The 23,192-nt window shown below is 32.6% G+C and overlaps 2 protein-coding genes, 1 long non-coding RNA gene and 1 pseudogene across 3 annotated transcripts in view; 2 read left to right on the top strand and 2 right to left on the bottom strand.

Annotated features, from left to right (window-relative positions):
* LOC136971397 (putative methyltransferase DDB_G0268948) overlaps nucleotides 1-431 on the top strand; it is a 298,490-nt gene extending 298,059 nt beyond the window's left edge. Inside the window, exon 6 of the mRNA XM_067265864.1 lies at nucleotides 421-431. The gene's annotated coding sequence lies outside the window, so the exon portion shown is untranslated. The remainder of the gene's footprint in view (nucleotides 1-420) is intronic.
* Nucleotides 1-8,464, bottom strand: part of LOC136971389 (protein phosphatase 1 regulatory subunit 37-like) — a 116,119-nt gene extending 107,655 nt beyond the window's left edge. The window contains exon 1 of the mRNA XM_067265836.1: nucleotides 8,131-8,464. Within this exon, the coding sequence (XP_067121937.1) occupies nucleotides 8,131-8,341 (211 nt within the window). The 5' untranslated portion in view covers nucleotides 8,342-8,464. The remainder of the gene's footprint in view (nucleotides 1-8,130) is intronic.
* Nucleotides 8,465-17,208: 8,744 nt separating this feature from the next.
* On the top strand, nucleotides 17,209-22,776 carry LOC136971272 (uncharacterized). Its single transcript, XR_010880132.1, has 5 exons — nucleotides 17,209-17,234; nucleotides 17,479-17,543; nucleotides 22,119-22,156; nucleotides 22,342-22,437; nucleotides 22,627-22,776. It is a non-coding gene; the product is annotated as an uncharacterized lncRNA (long non-coding RNA).
* Nucleotides 18,671-20,773, bottom strand: LOC136971329 (rab GDP dissociation inhibitor beta pseudogene; annotated as a pseudogene).
* Nucleotides 22,777-23,192: the final 416 nt, after the last annotated feature.

The raw sequence follows: 23,192 nt of genomic DNA, 5'->3' as shown, positions 1-23,192 counted from the left end.
ATAAATTTAACAAGCATCATGAAAATTACATTCGCTTCTATACTGATAAAAAATTCAATATTATCTTCCTCATCGATAGTCAAAGCGACGTTGGACGGTTCCAATTTCTAAAAATATACATCCAACAATATATTTATGATGTGTACAGAGAATATTAAATCATGAGATTAATATTTTAACATTATAAAATAAGGAAAAAAGTGCCGTGGGCTTATACAATATATGAACTTTCTAAATATAGACTCGAACAATTTAAAATTTAAACGGATACGTAAATGTCAACTTGAAAGATTCGAGGGTGGAAAAATGGCTTCGAATTGAAAATAATACGATATCGATCATAAACTCTACTCGATGGAAGGGTAAACATCCCACAGATTGATCCTGTACAGCTTCCGAGAGGCATGAATAATTGAAAAGAACGACCCCCCGCAATTATTGGAGAATTTTCCTTTCCTTCCGAATCTAATAAATTAGTGTAATTAGGCCACAATGAATATAAGGGCACCACACAAGTCTTCGTATTGTGATTCTCTACACCCAGTAGACGTAATAAGACATACAGGATTCGTATGTGGGGATGTAAGGGGACCACCACCATTCCGATACCCTGAAGTTAGTACATAAACCTTTTCCCTCCTTTTCGAAAAGACACGAGCTAAAGAAGATTGGTGCAAAGAGCTTACTGACGTACAGATAATCCTTACGTCCCTACCTCAATGGTCCTTATATTATCCCCACTGACTAACGTGACCCGTTAGCCCCTACACGAATTTATATGATGGAACAAACAAAGAAATAGACTAAATAATGGAAGGATATTGTCCTAGTTTAACAGTAAACAAATATAAGGAGGTAATAATAATAAATTGTGTCCAAAGAAACCGCAAACAATCAACAAATTACGCAAGAATGAATTATTTCTATATAAAATTCGTACTTGATCATCTACAGGAGGTAAAGTGATGACGTCTTTCCGTATCGTAACTTGTTCTAGAATAAGCAAACAACAGAAGCACGACTGCAGAATATCATATTAAATAGGCTGTCAATTAGTAAACTCTTGAGTAACAAAATCTCCTATCCGTTAAAGAGGGGGAGGAATTGTCTCCCTACCTTTTTATTCTCATCGCTATTAAACAGATTATACGTTAAAACGAGATAAAAGGGCTCGTTTTAATTAAATAACGCCTATGCCAGGTTCATTAACGAACTCTGCCAGCTGTTTAGTTGATATGGATATGTAATTATCGAGATGATCCCAAAGAACATATAGAAATGCCGATAAATAATTCATGGATATCATATTAGTAGTTACTTCGTGTTGGTGTGTGTATGCTGACTTATGATAAATTAATTACTCGTGTTAAATTATAGTGTATACATTTATAAGAGAGGGGGGAAAAGGAAAGAGAAATGAGGCTAATGACAGCGTTATGGAATGTTACTTATTAAATAATAGATTTTAACAGGCATTTTTTTTTCGTGTTCTTAATCATCTTATTAAATTTAGTTTGTGTTTTTTTAACTAGTTAATTGTTCAATTTTAATGCACTTTTAGGCGTAATTTATACTTTTTCACTTCGTAATTACGCCTGAAATCTTATTTTTCTCCATGACTTAATGAAGTTTTTGCACATCGTTTCTATACAGTTAAACAGTGGAAGAACCTGGCGTACAACACTCACACTCTCATACACACAGGCACACCCTTACATACACATTGAAACACTATAACATTGGAAGTATACCTTTTGCGACTGAAACTAATGAGGTATGGGCTTCTGTTTGGCTATACTTTATGTGGGTATGTCTTTTATACTTGATAAACTAATGCAGTAAGCCTTCTGTGTGGCTATACCTTTCGTGGCTGATTGAAACTAATCGGATCAACCTTTTGTGGCTTCTAACGCAGTATGATAGAATATAAAATGACACAGCACAGAAATTGGGGGTATAATTTTGCACAATAAAGATGTTTAACTGATTTAAATAGGTATATTTTTCTGCGTGTAGGCTGAATGTCTACATTAATGCAACCTGCAATACAATATGCACCCTCTTTGAAACAGGATATGGCTTTCTAATTAAAAAGGGTGCCCCACCTCTGATTTAAGTCGTTAAATATGCATAACTCTACCACGTGGTTATGTTACTAAATTTAAAATTAATTTTATTACGTAACTCTCGTATGTTATCAATTTTTACAGCTTTAAACCTGTATGTAACGTTTTCAAACAACGTGACACGTAATTTATCGAATAATTAGAATTTTTAATATTAATTAATTTCATAATTTTAAATACACTCAAATTAATTGGCTAGGTCATATTTAAATGCAAATCAGTTCATTTAAATAGACCAATCCGCCATTTTTTTCAAAATGGTGACCGATCAAATACGCTGAAATTTGATTTGTTTTCAGTCATTTTCGGTAAAATACCCTTTAAATATTTATTGCGGGATGAAGGACAATCGTGTATACTTTTCTGACGTCATTACAAGGTGGGCCATCTTGTAATGACGTCAGAAAAGTCGGTTAACTGCTTTCCAGGCGCACTTGCTGATAATAAATCGTAAACAGAATTCTTTAGGGGTTGTAAGCAATAAATTTAATCTTTACAATGGCTAACTGAGTTTTGAGCTGCCTTGTATTTGGGATTTTCAGGCTTAATTCCGTAAATTGGCTCGTTCTTTCCGTTGCGAAAGCGTACAGTTTGGTACCACTTCTGTGCTTCGTTCTACGAATGGGGTCAAAATATGTAATGCTTCATAAAAAATTTCAAAAATAATTAGTTGTAATTTAATTAAATGTGTTTTGCATATAGGAAACGAAATACGTTAAAATGAAGCGTGAAAAAAGGGTGAAACACATTATAACGAAACACGTACAGAGGATGAAACACTTTACAGTGAAGAAAGGGCAATGGCGTAGCGAACGTAACTGGCGCCCGACACTTTATTGGCGCCCCCCTCCAGAAACACATATAGTTTGTCTTGGAAACCAATTGGGCGCCCCTCTGCGAGTGGCGCCCAGTGCACGATACACCCCCTTGCACCCACCTCGCTACGCCACTGAGAAAGGGTGAAACACGTAGTGAGGTGACTACAAGGAATGAAACACGTTATAATAAAGCGTATATAAGGAATGAAATATATTGTAGTGAAACATGTTACATTACGCTAATCTGAAGTTAAATCTAATAATACATACACCGATCTTGTTATTTTTCAAAACTGGGATATAAAAATTTTAAAGATTTAAACATTATTAAGTGACTAAACGGACAATTATATTCAATAACAGACTTTTATCACCGACTATTTATTAAAATACACAACGATTTCCACTTAAATATTTTTTTTAAAAATTAAAAAGTTTCGCACGAGATACGACAGAAATTACTTAAAGAGAAAATGAATTTTTGGAACTGCACGAATGGAGAACAAAATTGAAACGAATGTGCAACAAGAATCAAATAATAGAATTAATTTTATAAACTCTTTAGTAACAATACATGTGTTTTACAGAATTGTAACCTTAGTACTTTCCGAATCGAAATCAATTTTAATGGTTGATAAGATTAAAGTACTTTAAAACACGTGACAGTCTGTAATTACTAAACACAAACAACCAAACTGCATTCTCCATTATCTTAAACTATATTAGCATAATTTTAAATTGAAAGTAAATTCGTTTAAGTAAGTTCATTCCATCGGCCGCCATTTTTTTAAAATGGCGGCCGATGAAATACTTAATTTTCGAGTATTTACATAGGAAGAGTTTTATTGATTAATGAATTTATATAATACATTTTTTTATAATAAAATCTACCTAGAATAGTAAATATTAGTCATACATTATTCAAGATAACGTCGTTGAATAGTTTTGACTTTATAAATATGGCTAGAGTCAATAATACAAGAAAAATTAAATGGAGTTAAGAGAGAATATTCATTATATAATAAATGAAATGAAAGACTTTATTGAGCTAGTTTTCAAATTGCAGACGTATAGATTCCCACTGTCGTCCGTCTGGAAGTTGGACAGCTCTATGCCTAAACATCCCTCGAGTTGTACACCTTTACATTATCTGGACACTCCTCAAGCTGTACACCTTTCAATATGGATACTCCTATATCTGGAACACTAACTTAGGTATATTGTTGTGAAACCATTAATGCTAAATTCCTCCATTCCACATTTATTAAATCTGTCAAGAATGTTATTTCTAATCAGAAATTGCATAATTGGAAAAATTGTGTGATTGCCACTCATATAACAGATGAGGAATTGTGTGATTGGAACTCGTATAACAGATGGGGAATTGTGTGATTGGCACTCGTATAACAGATGAGGAAATTAAATTAATATATATATATATATATTTATATTTATATTTATATAATTGTAATTTCTCTAAAATGTATTGAAATTTCTGAGATTAATCAATATATTTATCAGTAAAAAGGATCCAAAAGTTGTTTGTTTCGCTCGCTTCGTTACAACGTAACTGTTTACGTTATGTAAGATGCAATTAAACTTTCCAGTTTTAACATCTGAAGAAGTTATCTTAAAAGTCGAAAAGGTCATCGTCTCGAACAGATAAAGACCAGAACATTTGAAATGCTAACAAAATCGAAAGTAAGATTTATGTTGACAGAGGAATCGTTTGAATGGTATTCTACAACAATATAAATATGCAAATAAATTAATCAAACGCCAACATCGATCGCTGCACACGTTTCAATCTCAAAAAACAAATTGCGCGTATGCAACTATCAACACAGAAACTAAATAATTAAAAATACATATATATATATTTAGAAATGTACAAAAATCAGTTAATCATTTCAGACTCAATTATACAAACTTTTTAAAGAAAAAACCGTTATTCACCGGTGTATCTTGGAACATAGAAAAACAGAACAAAACTAACTGTCTTTTGGGCCTGTGATGTAATACTAGTGTCTTTACTACACAAGACACTATAGTGTTAGTATATTGCAGCAGAATTGACGCAATTCTTTTCCAGTTTCGGAAATAAAACCGCGTTGTTCCCAGCTTAATTTATAACTCACGCTCACGGAAAGAGGCAAATAATAGCACGTATTCTTAATTGAAAAGTGAGAGTTAAACACGTAGCGTAACGGCCATTGTCTTCACTGATTTTTTCAATAATGAATGTATACATATTTACTCTTGCAAAAAATGCCAATACATTTGCAATAGGCCTATAATTGGCCGATGTGCAACAAGTTATATAACACAAAAGAGTGTATACAGTATACACTCTATATCCTGCTTCTCCTTTTTTCTTTTTTTTCAAGTGTGCTGCCGTGTCGTGTAATACAAATTATCCCCCCGTAATGCAATAAATATTTATAAATCATTACTAATTTGCAACCGGTGACGTTAAGTGTGTTTTAAATAAAACATCAAACAATTAGTCTAGTTTATCGTAACGGAAGCGACGGTCTCGTCACCGGAAGCGATAGTTACGTCACGGTTCGCGTGTCTCAACCCCCGTTCCATCCGACCACTTCTTTATTAATTAGTCTACGGGAGCGTCCACTTTTCCAGTAGTGTAACAGAATTTTTAATGTTACGAAGTAGAAAAATGGTATGTTACGTAACCGGAATGTCGTTACGGAGCGTGCAGAAATTGTTAAATGTGTTTTGTAATGCTAAATATGTACAGTAATCTATAATAAGAGAACAATGCCTTCGACGTTACGGGGTAACTTATCGCCATCCATCAGTGTGTTACGTTAAAATATACGTACGTAACCAAAGGTAAATGTGCCATTTAATTAAACGAGAAGGTGTACTTTTACAGCACGTGCAAGTCGGCGGCGGCGATAGATAAAAATCGATTCGTGTTATCGATCCGTAATTAATCGATTAATTCTCTACTATATAGGCTACCGAATAACTTATTTAATGATGCAAACCGATTTTAGGACACTTTTTTAATCGCGAATTTTAATTTAATTAGATAATAAATTCATTTTTTAAATCCATTTTAATTATTCTTATTTAATTATGAAATTATTTACGAGCGGAAAGTCGGTAAAATGTTACTGGAGTTTAGGGGGGAAAGGAATATAGAACATACGATTATGAGAATTTGATTATAGACTTTAAGAAAAACATGGCAAAGAGGCAGAGAACATCGTGAAAGGAAAGCATCACAAAAGGGGGGATAACGATACATAGAAAAGAACATAGTAAGAAGAGAAGAATTCACACAACGAAGAATGACAAAAGGGAAGAAACCACACAAAGAAGCATCACAAAATGGAAATAAATCACACAAAGAAGCATCACAAATAAGTATCACAAATGGGAATAAATCACACTAAAAGCATCACAAATGGGAATAAATCACACTAAAAAGCATCACAAATGGAAATAAATCACACTAAAAAGCATCACAAAATGGGAATAAATCACACTAAAAAGCATCACAAAATGGGAATAAATCACACAAATGGGAATAAATCACACTAAAAAGCATCACAAATGGGAATAAATCACACTAAAAAGCATCACAAATGGGAATAAATCACACTAAAAAGCATCACAAATGGGAATAAATCCCACAAAGAAGCATCACAAAATGGGAATAAATCACACAAAGAAGAATCACAAAATGAGAGTAAATCATACAAAGAAGCATCACAAAAATGGAAGAGGAAAAAACATGACAAAGGATAGCATCACACAATTCAATACTTCACTGTATGAGAAAAAAAAATTTAATTTGCAACACAAAAATTCCATTAATAATAAAAAAGTGAAAAAATTCTTTCATAACAGTAATAAAACATTTCATAATTTAAATCTCTCCTGTTAAAATTTTTCCCATTTATCAAGTAATAATAATTTTTAATTATTTCCTTAAGAGGGGAAGAATAACCATAAAAACTTCTGTGTGTTTACAGTAAATTTATCCAAAAAAAAAAAAAATTGCCACACTACATCAAACTCTACACATAAATTATTACTAAATTTACATCTGGAAAGTTACAGACCTTAACACAGTTTCGGGTAAGAAAAGCCCTACTTAACAGCTACCAAATTTAGCAATATCAATGATACTTAAATCAATTTAAAAGTTAATGCATAATTAAATTTAAATATACTTCTCCTTCACGATAATAATGATTTGAATTTAGATAAAGGCGAAGTCATTTATGACAATTTCGACATTAAAAAACATTTCACAACCGTCTCGGAGAAGCCATTTTTTCTCAATTTTTACACATTTTTTCACCTTGAACACATTTAAAAATCGATAACAGCAAACGTGAAACACTCTTAATTAATGTGAAGATGATTAAGATCTTTATATTTTTATTATTTTTGCTCTCACTCATCCGCTTCCTCTTAATAAGTTTACATAATTGAGATTTCTAGTTTAAACAATTCAATTCTGGTGTTCATTTTAAAAATACAGTAAAACGGAGAGTTCCAAACAGCGGACACCTCTACTAAACGGAGTTTTACAATAGGATACCTCGAAACAGCGGACAAATGCCGTAGTGTCCGTTATTCGGAGGTAAAATTGATTTTATTTCCTCGAATTTTATCCATTTTTCTACTAGACTGGAAGGTATTTTGGGGGTGGAAATGTTAATTGTTTATAAGGAAAAGGTGGGGGCGGTTTGATAAATTATCCGAAAGTTAAAGCTAGGGAGAATGTAGTGTAATAAACTCTCGGCGAATATAAATATTATTATTATATAAAAGTTTCAATAAATAGCCTGTTAAAGTAAATGATTAAAGATTTTTGTCTAGTTGAATACATCCAACGCGGAAGTTTGTTTCGTTTGTTCTAGTTACGTTTGTTCTTTCGTGTGTTACGAAAGAACAAACGTAACTGCTCCTTACCCGTCGACAAATTGAGCTACTTGAAAAATCAATTCAATTTAATCCCACATGTAATTATCGACACGTGATTCGTTTTGGAGCGAGACAAACCAGAAAATCTCGTACAAGTTCGCCCGACTACACCCTCCATTAAGTAGGCGAGCGTAAAAGTGAACATTGAATGAAACACGTACTAGCGGCCGCCAATTCAAAAATTAAAAAAAAAAATGGGAGGTACAGAAATTTCGACTGACCTTTGACCCAAGGGTCCGGAGGATCCAGATATCCGCTGACGATTAGATCGTCAGCCGGAAACGTAACTCTTCTTCCCTTTCCTTTTGTTAACAAGTCGAGCGATCCCCCATGAACGAGTTTGTTGCTTTTCGTGGGTGTAGACGGTGCCGATGCCGATTTGTCCGATAATTCCGTGTTCATCAAAGCGATGGTCAAGTCTTGAATGGACATCTTTGCCCTTTAATCGGTGTTCAACATCTTAAAATTTTCGGAGCCGTTCAAGAACTCGCGTATCCTTCTCGATGGCTTTTGCCGCCGATCTGCATCTGCACATGCAACTACCGACTCTATGTTTACACTCGCTAAGGGCGCCTCTAGCGGACGAGTTGTGAAGTATTCGACACTAGCCTCGTGTTTTGTATTGTCTCGTCCACTTTTGGTACTTGCAAGGCCGTAAATTTCCCTAAGTTCACTGTACGAAGGTATAAAATGTATGTCTGATGATACTCTAAAGAAAAAAGATTCGATTTTAGTTTGCTTCGACGTTTTCTATCGAAAAAATTCGTGTTTTTTTTCGGTTGTAAACCTCTTCGACTTAAATTCCACAGTAGAAATTGGCAGTTAATTAAAAAAAATCGATATTTTATAGTCGAAAAGATGCTTATTTTGTATGTTATTGTCTCATTTCTCTTTCTTCTTTTTACAAAGTTTGAATTTGTAGAGGGGTGAAGTTTGCAGAGTCAGAGTCCCTCTCCAAACTTCGCCACTCTACAGATCATTATACATGTCTACTATAACATATATGACATACAGTATTTATTCGGGGATTTACTGCATACATTCTGTTAAATTAAGGATGCTGAAGACGAGAATAGGGAAGTAAGAAGACTGTTTAAATTCCGCGTTTTTTCACGTTTTCGAGAGGAGAAAGCTGAGTTTATTGGTTAAATCTTTAATAAATATCTAATGGAACTACAATTAAGAATCCAACACACGACGGTTGTATATTGCAGCAATCACTGCGACCACTCCAATTATCTAGTTTATGCAACCTCTTATCTAAATTGCCAAGATAAAGTAGAGTTTGTAATGTCTACACGTTGATTTCCGTGTTGTTTTGTTTTATTATTGTACTTTTTTTTTATTAATATTTGCTATCTGTTTCGATACTTTAAAAGCCCCCTTACAGAGACGGATTTAGGGGGTGCGCGTATTTCAGCTGTATCTCCTTCTGGGGGGGTTTCTCGAGTAAATCCGGGTACCTCAAATAGTAAAAAATTTTGTAACTAAAACTATTGTTTCTATTTTGCACCCTCTGGAGATTTCTGGATCTGCTATTGCCCTCTCGTGTTTAAGTCCTTAAACTTTTTCTGATTCTTTTGTGATCTCACTGTGATACTCGAAAATTTTTTCTGTAACTTGTGATCCCTCTCTCTCTCTCTCTGATCTCTCTATCTCTCTCCTGTTCCTTGTTTTTCCCCCTGTAATATGTGATTCCTCTCTCCCCGATCCCTTTTTTCCCCTGTAACTTGTGATTCCTCCCTGTGATCCCTAATTCTTTCTGTGCCTTGCAATTTTTAAAATTCTTTCTATAATCTCTGAAAACATTTCTGTTTTTAAAATAAATACATTTTTACCTCATTAAAGTCCTTTTATCGATTTATAAAACTAGGATCGAGTTTCCGAGATTCGGGAATGTTAATAATGTTTTTCCCCCCTCAAAACCTCAATTATATTCGAAGCGCAGGAGAGAAACTTAAGTTTCTTGAATTCTCTTAAAGGATAATTATGCTAATTTTTGCTAAATACACCTCATTTCTACAATTTAAACAAAAACAAAACGATCAAAAGCGTAAACGGAACTAAAATCATTCCCTGGAGGAGAGAAATTTGCATGGATGCTCGATTATCTTCTATGGAGAATTACCATAACAAAGAAGCGATGCCGTACATCATTACTTAATATCATTTCTAACCTTGCACATATTTTAATATTTGCAGATCGAACGGAGAAGTACAGGAAATAACCTTCACCCCAGTCGCCAAACCTGTTTGTTTTGCCAGACAGATGATGCATTAATATTTAAAGGGCATGATTTCACAAAGCCGTGAAGGACTTCTCTTCCTAGTAGCACCCACTTGGTCCGACTCGACCTACGCGAAAATGTAGGCCTACAAGATCAGCAATCTTACAGGAATCTGATCTTTCTGTGACACTTAAATTCAGGCCAGATTTACGCGTAATCTAGGACCTGGCACAATTGGAGGCCTCGAACTTTTATACGGAGGAAGAAAAGCCTCATCAGTTTAGGAGTCGCGCGTGTCTAAGTAGATTAAACAGGAGGATGTTCGAACCAAAATACAATCACGTGATTAATTTTTATAGAAGCTGATGCTATTTATATCTTCTAGGTGGCTCAGGGTGAGTTCGGAAGATAATTTAATATTTTAAAATCCTTCTAAATTTACACTGTTCAAGGTTAAATATAAACAGAATGGGTTACAGAAATTGACTACTGTATGATTCATTGGGGTAAAATGGGTCTCTTGCATTTCAATTATGATAATCGAACTAATTAAACACAAACACATCAAAACTAACTCATTTCATTAAAATAGTTTAAAATAAAATGATTCACGAACATTTTTTATAAGAGGGCCCTTTTCGTTTATTTTTTACACGATGGGTGTGGAAAAAGGCCCTCTTAGTGCTCACAAGCAGAAATAACCTTAGAGTTTTGGTTTCTCCCGATTCCAATGAATTTTACTTTACTTTTATTATTTCGGAAATTTCTTGGCCTTCTGGGGAGCCAAGATCCCCAGTCCCTGTCTAGGTACCTACTGAGTATCTGGCCCGATCCCATTGTGGATTAGGCTTTGTCCATGTTTGGGATACAATTGTACTAAAGTTATAATACTAGATTAACTCTGTTCAAATGCATCTATAGCATAAAATGACGACAACACGATAACACATGGTCATTATTTCTATTATCGTGTTCTTACGGCTTCTGTGGATAAATTTTCATAAATTCCTGATCAATTTTACCCCTTGACACCAGTGGCGAGTGATAAGATCTCAAAACACTGGTAGTCAGTCATGGGTTCGCGCCTGGTCAACAGTTGGCCACGTGGAGTTTTCTAGGCTTTTTTCACGTTATAACACCTAAATAGGGGGCAATTTTCCATAGAAAGCTCCCCCTCGGCATTTCGTCCACGTCTCCAGTTGCCATATACAAACAAACAAATACCCCTCGATTAACTTCACTCCAACCTACCCTATAAGTATTTTACGAGAAAGTAGCTATAAATAAACTAGGAAACCCGAGTGGACCCTATATAAATATAGGAATAAACGCGATTTCTTTTCATTCTCTTTCTACTAATTGGTAATACTAGGAGATGCTCTCATCTCATGATTAAGGTCGATGTCTCACGCAGCATATCTGATTTAGACTTTACGTATCACTGGTCTGGATTATTTAACGTTAACAAGATCTAAACAATCAACAGCTTACAAGTAAATAAGAACTTTCAACAGGATCTTCGTTCAGATTAATGAACTTTTGCCTAGTCAAAATATACACTAGACATCTCTATCACTTCACCAGTTCCAAGCTTGCAACATTAATTTCAAACATAAACGTTGCATTTTATTAATTATATTTTATTATTATATATTATAATTACTTAAAAACTCATTTATTATAATGAAAACCTGCATAAGTTTTTAATTGCAGGGCGTATAAATGATAAGCGTAGGAGTTCGTAGACTGTAGACGACTAAGGCCTCTTAGATATCGAAAGTAGATATTTGAGGCCCTAAAATGATGGATTCAGACACGTCGATGCCTCAAGTTATAACGTATAAGAAGCCCTTCGTCTCTATAAATAATAAAATTAAAAGCGTGAGTTACAAGCTACAACTTAGTGTATTGCTTACACGTAAATCGAGCCAGGGCCCTAATACGTTAAAAAGCATACAAAATTGTATTATATTTTTAAATAAATTAATAAAATAGAGATTTTTCAACACGCAAGGAGACAATAATTTGAGTGGTTTGTAAAAAAAGACGTTTTGTGAGAGGGCGCGATTAGGTCCTGCTCACATTGATAAAGAATTTTTAAACATAAATATACGTTTATTTCCCCCCAAATATGCGAAAACAGAAGAGAAAATGTCATCCCGTTAGCAGATAAGAACGTAGAAGAATTCAAAGAAAAATAATTCAAGTTTACACTTCTCATTATGCAATCGGTGCCGGGTACAGAAATCTTAACCTTTAGACGTTTTAGGTCGACAGATTTATTTTTTTTAATTTAAAAATCCTATTTTAAAATTATATAAATACATTAAATTAATAAAATAACAAGAATGATACCGATAACAGAAGAAAGAGAAATGCTTCAGCGATCTTTGACAGGCATTATTACAATAGTCTATTATAATAATTATGAAAATAAAAAGGTATATATATATATAAATGTCGACAGCTCCTACTGGCACGAGTTTCGATGTTAACAAATGTAATAAATTAGAAAAAAAATGAAGTAAAAATTCTACAGGTGCGAGACATATTGACATTAGGCACGTACGAAGAAAGAAAACAGTTAAGTACAGGTTAAAACTGAAAAAAATTAGATCGATATTTTTAATTCGACTCTTGAAGCATCATCAATCTTCGTTTAAGAGTTATGAAAGAAAAGAAAACTAGGAATTACAATAAAGGGGAATGGTCGTGAATTTATCTCATTCTGGAGCAATTCCGTAATTTAAATTCCTTTATTTTTCTGAAGTTTTCAAACCCTTCCAGCTAAAATTGCATCTTGTTCTAATTGTAAACATTTATATTGTTCTAGAATTTAGGACGGATTTTCCTCTTAGATGCGTTTATCACACTGGTAGCTCGATAAATATAGAAGAATTCATTTAATATCGAGAAAGCCGGTGAAGAAAGGTGAGAAAAAATAACTACAGAGCCAAAGGCGATGATGTAAAATGTGGACGAAATTACTATTGTTGTAGCAATAGCCCAGAGAATTTTTCTTCGCATTATTCTCCATCATTTCGTATCCAACCTTGACCAATTAAATTAAGAAAAAAATCGCATTCCGATTGTTAAAAAAAAATGGTTGGTTGTATAGGTGTTTGTTGGAGCGATGGTGCTTCGGATGTAGTGTAAATAAATATAATTTAATATGTACGCAGGTAGCAGCACCCCTTTGAAAATCCTAGATACGCCCTTGGCTGGTTGCGACACGAAAATGTATATTTTTAGGGCATTCCATTAAGAATTTTTAAGTTTATTTTTCTTTAATAATGTATTTATTTATGTAATAATTTAAAATAAACTACACGAGAACGATTTAAAATACTTTAAACGTGCAAAAAAGAAAATTCCTCTTTGTTTTTTTCTGTTACTTTCGAGTTGCGAGCCGAGTTTTCGATCAATTTAAGGAGTAATAAAGCAACATTAAAGCGTAGAATGTTCCCTCGTCAAGTTTATCTTTTATTATTATAACGATTAAAGAACTAAGGATGAAAATTAGTTACGTGATTTGGACGGAATGCGGAAGGGTTGAGTACGTAACCTAAGTCGAATCCGGTGTTTAGATGCGTTATAAACATAAAAAAATTCGAGTAGAAAATGCTTATTTATGAAATTTCGCGCCCGTAAATCTTGCTAAATTCGAAAAAAATTCGATATATTTTATTTGCAATTGTAATTTAATTTGTTATATTTACGTACTCTCACCAGGGGGTATCGCAAGCACACAGTTGTTTGTTTACAGTTGTTCTCGTACGAGGACGTATTTTACACTCTCTTACGTCAAAACTGACTTTGAACCAGATCCATGATTGTCATAAATTACAAAACTCGCTTTTTATCGAAACAGCGAATGAATTTTTAACTAAGGGAGTTCCTCGAGTACACTTTACAACCTCGCTGTAACGTTTAATTCGCATTCTGAACTTAAAAAAAACGTTTAATTCTATATTTTAATAAAATATTAAACGTTATTTGAAAGTAATAAATGTTTTTTTAAAAATAAATTCGAGTATTTAATAAAAATAATTAATTAATTCCTCCATAGATGGCGCCACGTAAAATTTTGACATTTTTTTTCATCGTAAATTTCAAAATTTAATGTCAAAATAACGAGTTTCTTCTAGATCAAAGTGTCAAAATAAAAGAAATATGTTACATTATTTATAAAAATTTATCATTTGTAAGAAAGAATTGAAGCCTGAAGCTGAAATGTATAACAGTTTTTAATCAGGTTGACGTGTTATTTTTCAAATGTTCAATATTAATGACAGCTGCCCGCGGTGAATAAATCTAAGCTACGTGCCCAAGTGTGTACTCGGAGATCAAACGGCTTACGTGGTGGGTAGAGGGTAATCAAAGCCTTGTTTTCTGATGGTCGTGGCAGTTTAGGATGTCAGTTTACTGTTTTAGGGGTCCTGCAAAATTTCTGGGTGCATTCGGGTGAACAACCCCAGAAATTTGACGGCCGGATGGCCGAGCGGTCAAGGTGGCAGCCTACCGCTCTGGGGGACCCGGGATCGAATCCGAACGGGTCGAATAATCCCCAGGAATTTTTCGGGGGGTGGTCCGTTCGGATATGTCGGGCCCCGTCCCTCACCACCCGGTCGCCCCATTGTGGGCCTGGCCGAACCCATAATGGGCCTTCTAAAAGAGGCCCTCTTAGTGCCCACAGGGCGGAAAGAGTTAAAAAAAAAAAAAAAAAACCCAGAAATTTAGTGGTCTATTCCGGATATTTCGCCACCAGCCAGACCCATCGTAAGCCTGGCCAAACCCGTGAGGGATACGAGTAATAGGCCCTTTTAGTGCCCATAAAGTGTAGATAATCAAAACTGAAAAACTTCTGAAACGGGTCTTGATATATCCGGATAGACAGCTCACGAAAAATTCTTGGGATTGCTCGCATAAATTCGATTCCGGTAACCCACAGAGGGTATTTTATTAGATCTAGAATTAATTACCAATTTAAACTAAACTCGCAATTTAGATCTTAATTACATATTAAATAGTTTGCGATACGAGATAAATAGACAGATTGCGACCGAGGTTTTCAACGAGAAAACGTGTACGTCGGACGTTCAGCGCCGCCTTCCTGTAAGCTTACAAGTTTGACAATGGCGTTTGGAACGTCAATGGAATCATGCTCGACGTTCCAAACGCCATTGTCAAACTTGTAAGCTTACAGGAAGGCGGCGCTGAACGTCCGACGTACAGTACACGTTTTCGCGTTGAAAACTTCGGCCGCAACCTTGTTAATAACCAGAGATAAAACCTACTACAAAAATGTATTTGCCATAAAGTTTACCACATCACAATATTCAAGAAGCGTTATATCGAAGAATCATTTAAAATATGAATCGTTAATGCTAATACTTTTCATATTACTGTTATTGTGAAATGCGCGAATACCGTACACAAAGAAACTGGAATTTTTAAAATCAAAATCTTTAATTCGCGTAACAGAATACGGGAATTTTTGTGGGATGCCAGCAAAAAAAAATCTCTATCCCCGACAGGTATATATATTAGTACAGTTACCGACACTATGGCGAGAATACCGACATATGTTAAATCTCGCGACGATTCCTTTCTTTTTTTTACAAAATAAGCAGTCTACTAAGAGTAATTAAAATATATGTATATCTTACAACTAAACTTATAACTAATTATAATTAATGTAGGACGATAGATAAATGTAGACGAATAAAGTAAAGAATAGAATGAAAAAGAAAGAGGTACCCAAATATTTCGGCGTTATTACGGTGCGATATATATATGTTGGACGGATCTCTTCTTTTTTCTCGAAAAATGTTAATTTCTTCTCTAAAACGTAAATTTCTTGACGGACGTGGACAAAAAATTACTCTTGAACGTTTTTTCGATCGGGATTTTCCTTCTTTCCCTCGTTGTCGTCTCCACGTGGTCCCAAAAACGTGGTGGAGAGCTAGCTACCTTTGGCGCGTCTTTCCTCGTCCAGTCCTAGCCAAAGAATGAACACTTGGTCCCCGTCCTACTCTGAGGGCCGCATACAGTCCCATTGTCCTCAAGAGACCACCTGCTGTTGCGCCGTTAAGCACCGGTTGGGAGAAAATTCCAGGAAGGGAAAATAATAGTAATAGAAAGAAGAAATAAAGAAAAATATATATTCTAATATAAAATAAAATACAACTGTACAGTACAATATTGGCATTTAGCCACATTATACCCAAGTGAAAATAAAGAAGTCAATAGAGAGGTTGCGGCCGAAGTTTTCATCTCTTAAACGTGAACGTCGAACGTTCAGCGCCGCCATCTTGTAAACCTAGAAGTTTGACAATGGCGTTTGGAATCATGCTCGACGTTCTAAACGCCATTGCCAAACTTCCAGACTTACAAGATGGCGGAGCTCAACGTTCGACGACCACGTTTAAGAGATGAAAACTTCGGCCGCAACCTCTCTAGTAGGTTCATTTCATTCTCCGCGCTTAGTATTATTCAGAAAAAAAACATTTTACTCTTCATTATTTTTCACTTGATGAGAGATACAAAAAATGCATAGAATAATTAGTTCTATTCATATTTTAAAGATACGTATTACGACGGTTATAGATTAACCCGTTTACCCTCACGGAATGCCGAACCATTCAGGAGTTGGTACCCTCAGGCCAATTCCAAGGTCATGGGGTTCAATTCACATATATTATTTAAAAAATTCGTATAAAATCAACCGTTTGTATTAAAAATATGAAAACAGATAATTCTAATATGGAAGTATGTGTACTTTTATTTGGTGTATTATTTATTTGCTAATATTTTGTATTATTTTTATAAAAAATTCGTATATTCTTGTTTACGTTAATGATCTGTAAATTAATTGCAATTTTATCTAATCTAATTAAATTTTAAGATTGGTTAATGTACTATTTGATAGTATACTATTAATTTTATGTTATATTAAAGTATTAGTTTATTACATTTATCGTAAATTATGTTAATTTTAATTTTAGTAAATTTTTTCAACGGTTTTATTTATCCAACTATCGAATCGACAGTGCTGCCATTATAAGCACGTTTTTACTTGTAGAAGATTCTACATGGTATGTTCTTTCATATGTATTTAGTTTGTTATAATATATAATTTGTGTATTTAATTAATTGGTAGATATTAATTATATATAAATTCTAGCAATATTACAACTTTTTTAAAAAGTTTTGCTTATATTAAATTAATTTGTATATTTTAATTAATATATTTTCATTTTAGAGTATTATTAATTCATTTTAGAGTATTAGTTTTATAGTTATATTTCTTTGTTTGAATTTTTCTTTGTCCTTTTAAAGCGGATATTTAAACGGTGACGTCAGACTAGGGTGACGTAGCGGAAGTGTGGTGTCACGTGACTGGGGTACTGTCTTATTTCGTTTATAAAGCTTTTATATTCTTTTATAAATGTTTCATATGATTTATTTTTTAACAAGCGAATAAGTTATGATATGTTTGTATTAAAGTATATCAAAAACATTTTTATTTAAATTATTTTCGATCCAAATGTTGTTTTTAATATAGAAACTTTGATTATTTAAACATGGAATTGGCTCTATAATTATGACTATGACTTATTGTTATTTTGTAAGAATGTTAGCAAATTTCTTAATAAAAATGTATTTTATTTACGATTTTTCGAAAAATACGTTAAAATAATTCAAAATATTTGCGATAGATGGCGGCACATTATAAATATCTCTAGTCGTTTCTATTTTATAAGATTATTTATTTTAAACGAAAGATGGCGCTGTAAATTTTTTATGAAGAAAGTTGAACTCAAAATATTATTTTTGTGGAACATATAGATATTTTAATCATTAAAATACTTTAGTAGCTTAATAAAAAAAGTAAAATTTATTTGATTAATGTAATGTTAAACACAGATTGTACACTTAGATACTTTAATTTTTATCTATATAGATTTTATCCAGTTATATCTGTGTATGCAAGAATGGAATTATGCATCCAAAATATTTTAATAAATTCTATTCAGAGTAAATGTAAAACTAATCATAAAGAAGTATCTTGTTTTCATCTTAAATATTGTCCTCAGTATGAAGGAAACCAAGCTCCTGAATTAGTTCTTAAGTAAAATTGGATCTCTTTTTAAAAAATTTATCTTTATTTTATAAAATAAAAATTAATCAATCTTTATTAACAAAAAAGGATTATCTCTGTTACAGGGGTTGTATAATTTTATTTTATTCAAATTCTTTGATAATAGAACATTCAATAATGTAACTGTCAAGAATTTTTATACAATAGATTTCAAATTAGTTTATTATTAACATAATTAATAATTATTAACAATAATTGATAATTATCACATTATATCCAAACAACTTAACAGTATTATCATAAGTTGACTCTGCTGAGTTAACTTTCTAACATTTCTGTCGCTTTGATAAAATAGTTATATAAATTGTAGAGATCTTTTTTATTCAAATTATTTAAAATATTCCTATCGGGCTAACTTTTGGATATATACGATTAAAGATTAAAAATAAATTTGGCACTGAGGTAAGCGTTAGCCTTTTCTTCCAGTTTAATCTAAAATTATGTTGTTCCATTGTGGCAATTTTAAGGTAAAAGCCACATTCAAATGTCCATTTCTCAAAGTTGCAATAAAATAATAAGCATTCTTACTAGATACACATTCTGTTAGGAATGTTAATTTCAGCCAACAGACTTTGAAAATCAATACAATACATTTCCCATGTTTTCACGGCATCTAAATGGTTGCTAGTTGCTGTGATGCAGTGCGGAGCTTTATATCACTACATTTAACTGTTTTACACAGGCTGAATATGATGTAGCGTATGTCGACCTTTTAAGATTACATTAACCATTGCAAAAATCAGATGGGTTATTGTAACATTTATAGTGTCACATTACTATTTTTACAATTTAACTGTTGAAACAAATGCAGTGTGAAAAGACAAGATTTTACAGCCTAGGACAATATTCCCTATTGGACACTTTGCTCCCTTCTTATTTGAGTTATGTATACATACACCAATTTTTCAAAAGACAATTAAAAATAAAAAATAAAACATATAAAGCTGATTTCTGGAAACTCTCCTGAAACTTCATCATCACAGCAGTTTAAAGAGAACTGTATAGAAAGGATATTTCTAATGACAAAATGGGTCGTGAAAGAGCTATTTGAAATTTCTAATCTTGTTCGTCTCTTAAGTTATGCTTGACTTTAGAGAAATTAAAATCTTCTCCAGTACCTCTATGGAAGATATCCAATACATCAAGACAGGTAGTCTCAAAATGAGTAGTGGCATCGTAAGATTCAGAGATAAATATCTGACTTTCTCTGCCATCATCTTTTGGTCTATAAACATCACTCACCCATATAAATTTTTGTCTGATTGGTCCCAATACATCAAGTCCACGCTTAATCTCATTCTCTGGATTATTGGTTTCCACTGTAGTACTAACCATAGCTACAAACCAACCTTTAGCTGCAACTTGATGAGTGTAAGATACTAATGAAACATAGATATCTGATTTTTGGCCTGCTTGTTTCTGTGGAATGATGATTTGACAAGATAATGCATCCTTAGTATTTGGAATAGGATGGTTCATCAAACAAATACAACAAAACTTGTCCTACTTTTTCTGAATGATCAGGAACATAGGATGGGTTACAATATACTTGTTTGCATTTTGCAATCTTTTTTCCAGAACATACACCAACTACTTTACCATCCTCCAGGACAATTTCATCAATAGGTTCATCCAACATGTACATACCACCATAAATAGCACTCAATTGTGCAAATCCTTGTGGCAGTTTTCCCAAACCATAAAGTGGATACAAATATGGGCTTTTTCCATATCGTGCCAGAGAGTCACTGTACAGCTTAATTTTTAAAATTGTCTCAACACAAGGTCTATTTAAATACTCATCATCTCGATACAAAGCTAAGGCATGAGCAGTAAAGTCAGCTGTATCCTTATCCAATCCAAACTTCTCATACATTTGAGCAGTATTAGTTTTATTGGGGTCAATATCTTTCCATGTTTTTGGATCTTCCATGCTAAATTCTTGTATAAAAATCAAGAAGTTCCTGAAATGTCTTTTTTTAAACATACCCATGAGATTTGATACTAAAGCTTCTTTTTCATCTGCAGGAACTTTAAAAATTTTTCCACCTTTATAAACATAACTTCCTTCAACAGATTTAAATTCCAGGTAACGTGTTACACCAGTGTGAATGAGCAATTTAACTAACCGACCATTAGCCATGAGAAACTATGGAATAAGGTCAATATTCCAATCTCTTGAGCGTCCATATTCATTCAACTGCGCTGATGGCAAATTGAATTTTGCAAATAAATCTTCAAGTGGAGTAATAGAAGCACTTTCACCTCTATAATACTTGTTTCTATCAATGTGTAAAACTTTTTTCTCCACTTACTGATAGTAGTCCACTAAGGATGCATTCCTTAAGACCAGTACCTAAAACAATAGCGTCGTATTCTTCATCCATGATTTTATTAACGAAAAGATTTTAAAGCTTGGATCCGAAATACAACTAATTTTTTTCAGACTTTTATCAGTGAACCAGCCACACTGCCAGCTCGAATGGCTGTTCAAGCCAGTACAAAATGCGACCTTAATCTAAAATTATTTAAATTATTATAATTATTAATTTTAATAAGAGATGGTGCCTAACACTTACCTCAAGTGCCAAATTTATTTCTAATCTTTAATCGTATATATCCAAAAATTATTAGAGTTTGGACTATAGAATCAAATGGTGAATCAAAACTTCATATGGAATTAGAAGGTCATAATGGAAACATCAATGCATTATGCAGGAATACTAAGGGAAATAAATTATTTTCAGCAGAGTGTTGTAATTATTAGATTATAGAATGCTTATTTGTCCCATGATAATATAGGTAAGAATACTTAAAAATTCATTATATATTTTGATTGTCTTTTTATATAAAGTAATAAAATTTAAATGAATTATTTTTCTGTAATAATTATTTCTAAATAGTATTTTTTTAATTTTTTAAAAAATTTAACTTTTTGTTTTTTTATAACAAAGTACTAATTAGAACATAGAATGAAATTTCCATTAAGTGATTAGTAAAATCTACAGCATTATAACATTCCATCCAGAGTTCGGAACAATATTAATGGCATATTATCACATGAGGAGATTAAAAATCTTATAGGAACTAGGATATCTTAAAGGCGGTACTAGAATCATATCATTTTAAAAAGTGTAAAAAGAATATGACAGTTAAATTTAAACAAAGTTGATATGATATTGTCATGGATTTAGGGATCTTTACCAATATATAAGTTTTGTTCTCGCAAAAAAGTATTAGGGTCCCGAAATGGATAATACTTCCGTGTGTTGCACATGATTACCAATGTAAATATCAAGTACAAATTTCTTCTCATACAGCAGAATTGTAACTATAATCTAATCAATTTGTTAAAATTTTTGTAATTAAGTTATATAAGATGTTATTTAAAAGATTCAGCTTTTATTAATGTATATATGTGTCAATGTTAAACTAAATAGTTAAGATGTATTATACGGAACTAATATGTTGTTGTATGATTGTGATTGGCTAATAATTGAAACACCCCATGTAACAGGTTTAATCCTATTACAATACACATTACTTACTTACTATATTCTATTTGTAAACTTAAAGACAATTATAATACTATCCCCCTGTAACAAGGTTCTCCTTATTACAAATAAAGTTTGATTGATTGATAATTTTTAAATAATATTAAAACAGAAAGTATAAAAATTAATAATAAGAACAGAATTGGTTACAGTTTTAGTTGCAGTTATACTTTCACTATTTTTTGAATGATCTTATGGAAAAAAAGGTTTAAATAATTTTATTATTAGGACAATTACATCCCATTATTTCTATATATTTTCAGGTATCAAACTCATCAAACCAAAAATCACATTTAAATATGTAAGTACTATGCAATAAATTTTTCATTAATTTTGATTTAATTGCATACAGTATTTTATTAAATATTACACTTGAGATACGTGATTAATATTTATATATATTATTATCAGAAAAGTTTTGTATATAGAGCCATAATTTATTTTAAAAGTGTAACATTTTAACATTTTTAACACTTTACTTGTTAGGCACAATGAACAAAGAGCAGGGGATCAAGTTTCCTTTATATACATATGAACCGTTGGAAGAGGAGATTCATAGACTATTGAAACCTTTAAATTCAGGTAAACTTTTTAAAAAAAAACAGTTCTTTTGACATTGATGAATATCCATGAATTACACACAAATGCATCACAGAATTAGCAAATTTACATCAATTTTGTAAAGTTGATGTAAATTTCTTATATTTCCCATTCCCTCTTCCCCATTTTTTCAGTGATGAGCTTAGCCAATAATTTTCATTCTACCTTCAGAACAGTCAGCCTGATACATTGTGGAATGGAGATGTATTTAATGAAGATCCATTTAGGAATTAAATTGTGCTGATGGGAACTTAATAGATATTGCAGCTGGGTATGCTTGATGAGTCACTTCATCTTTAAAAGTGAGAACCATTTTGCAGTTTTTGTAGTAAATAAAAATATGCTTTTTAACAACACCAAACTTAGATTAAAAATAAACCAAATGGCACATTTGGAACCTGTTAATATACTTTTATCAAAAATTGTAAATTGAATGGTATATGCTCAACCTGAAGACATTTTGAAATATCAAATTGTAATTTAAAAATCTTTGCAAGTAAACAACTTCAACATTGAAATACAGTTTGGTTTATTCTATGTTCAGCATTGTTAAAGAGCATATTTTAGTTAGTTCAAATGATAAGCAAATAGAAAGTAGAGTGAAATAAAATTGTAGTCATTGTTAGAGAGGCTTCCAATGTAGCGATCATATTGACATACCAACAAACAAATACATGGTGTCAATAAAACAAAGAAAATAGAGACTGGAACCTATCAATTTTAAAAAATTGTCTGGC

This window comes from Centruroides vittatus, unplaced genomic scaffold (genome assembly GCF_030686945.1).
Source record: "Centruroides vittatus isolate TY-2023 unplaced genomic scaffold, ASM3068694v2 contig_1051, whole genome shotgun sequence".
NCBI lineage: Eukaryota > Metazoa > Arthropoda > Arachnida > Scorpiones > Buthidae > Centruroides > Centruroides vittatus.
The sequence above is the reverse complement of the archived record's forward strand: the minus strand, read 5'-3'. Positions and strand labels throughout refer to the sequence as shown.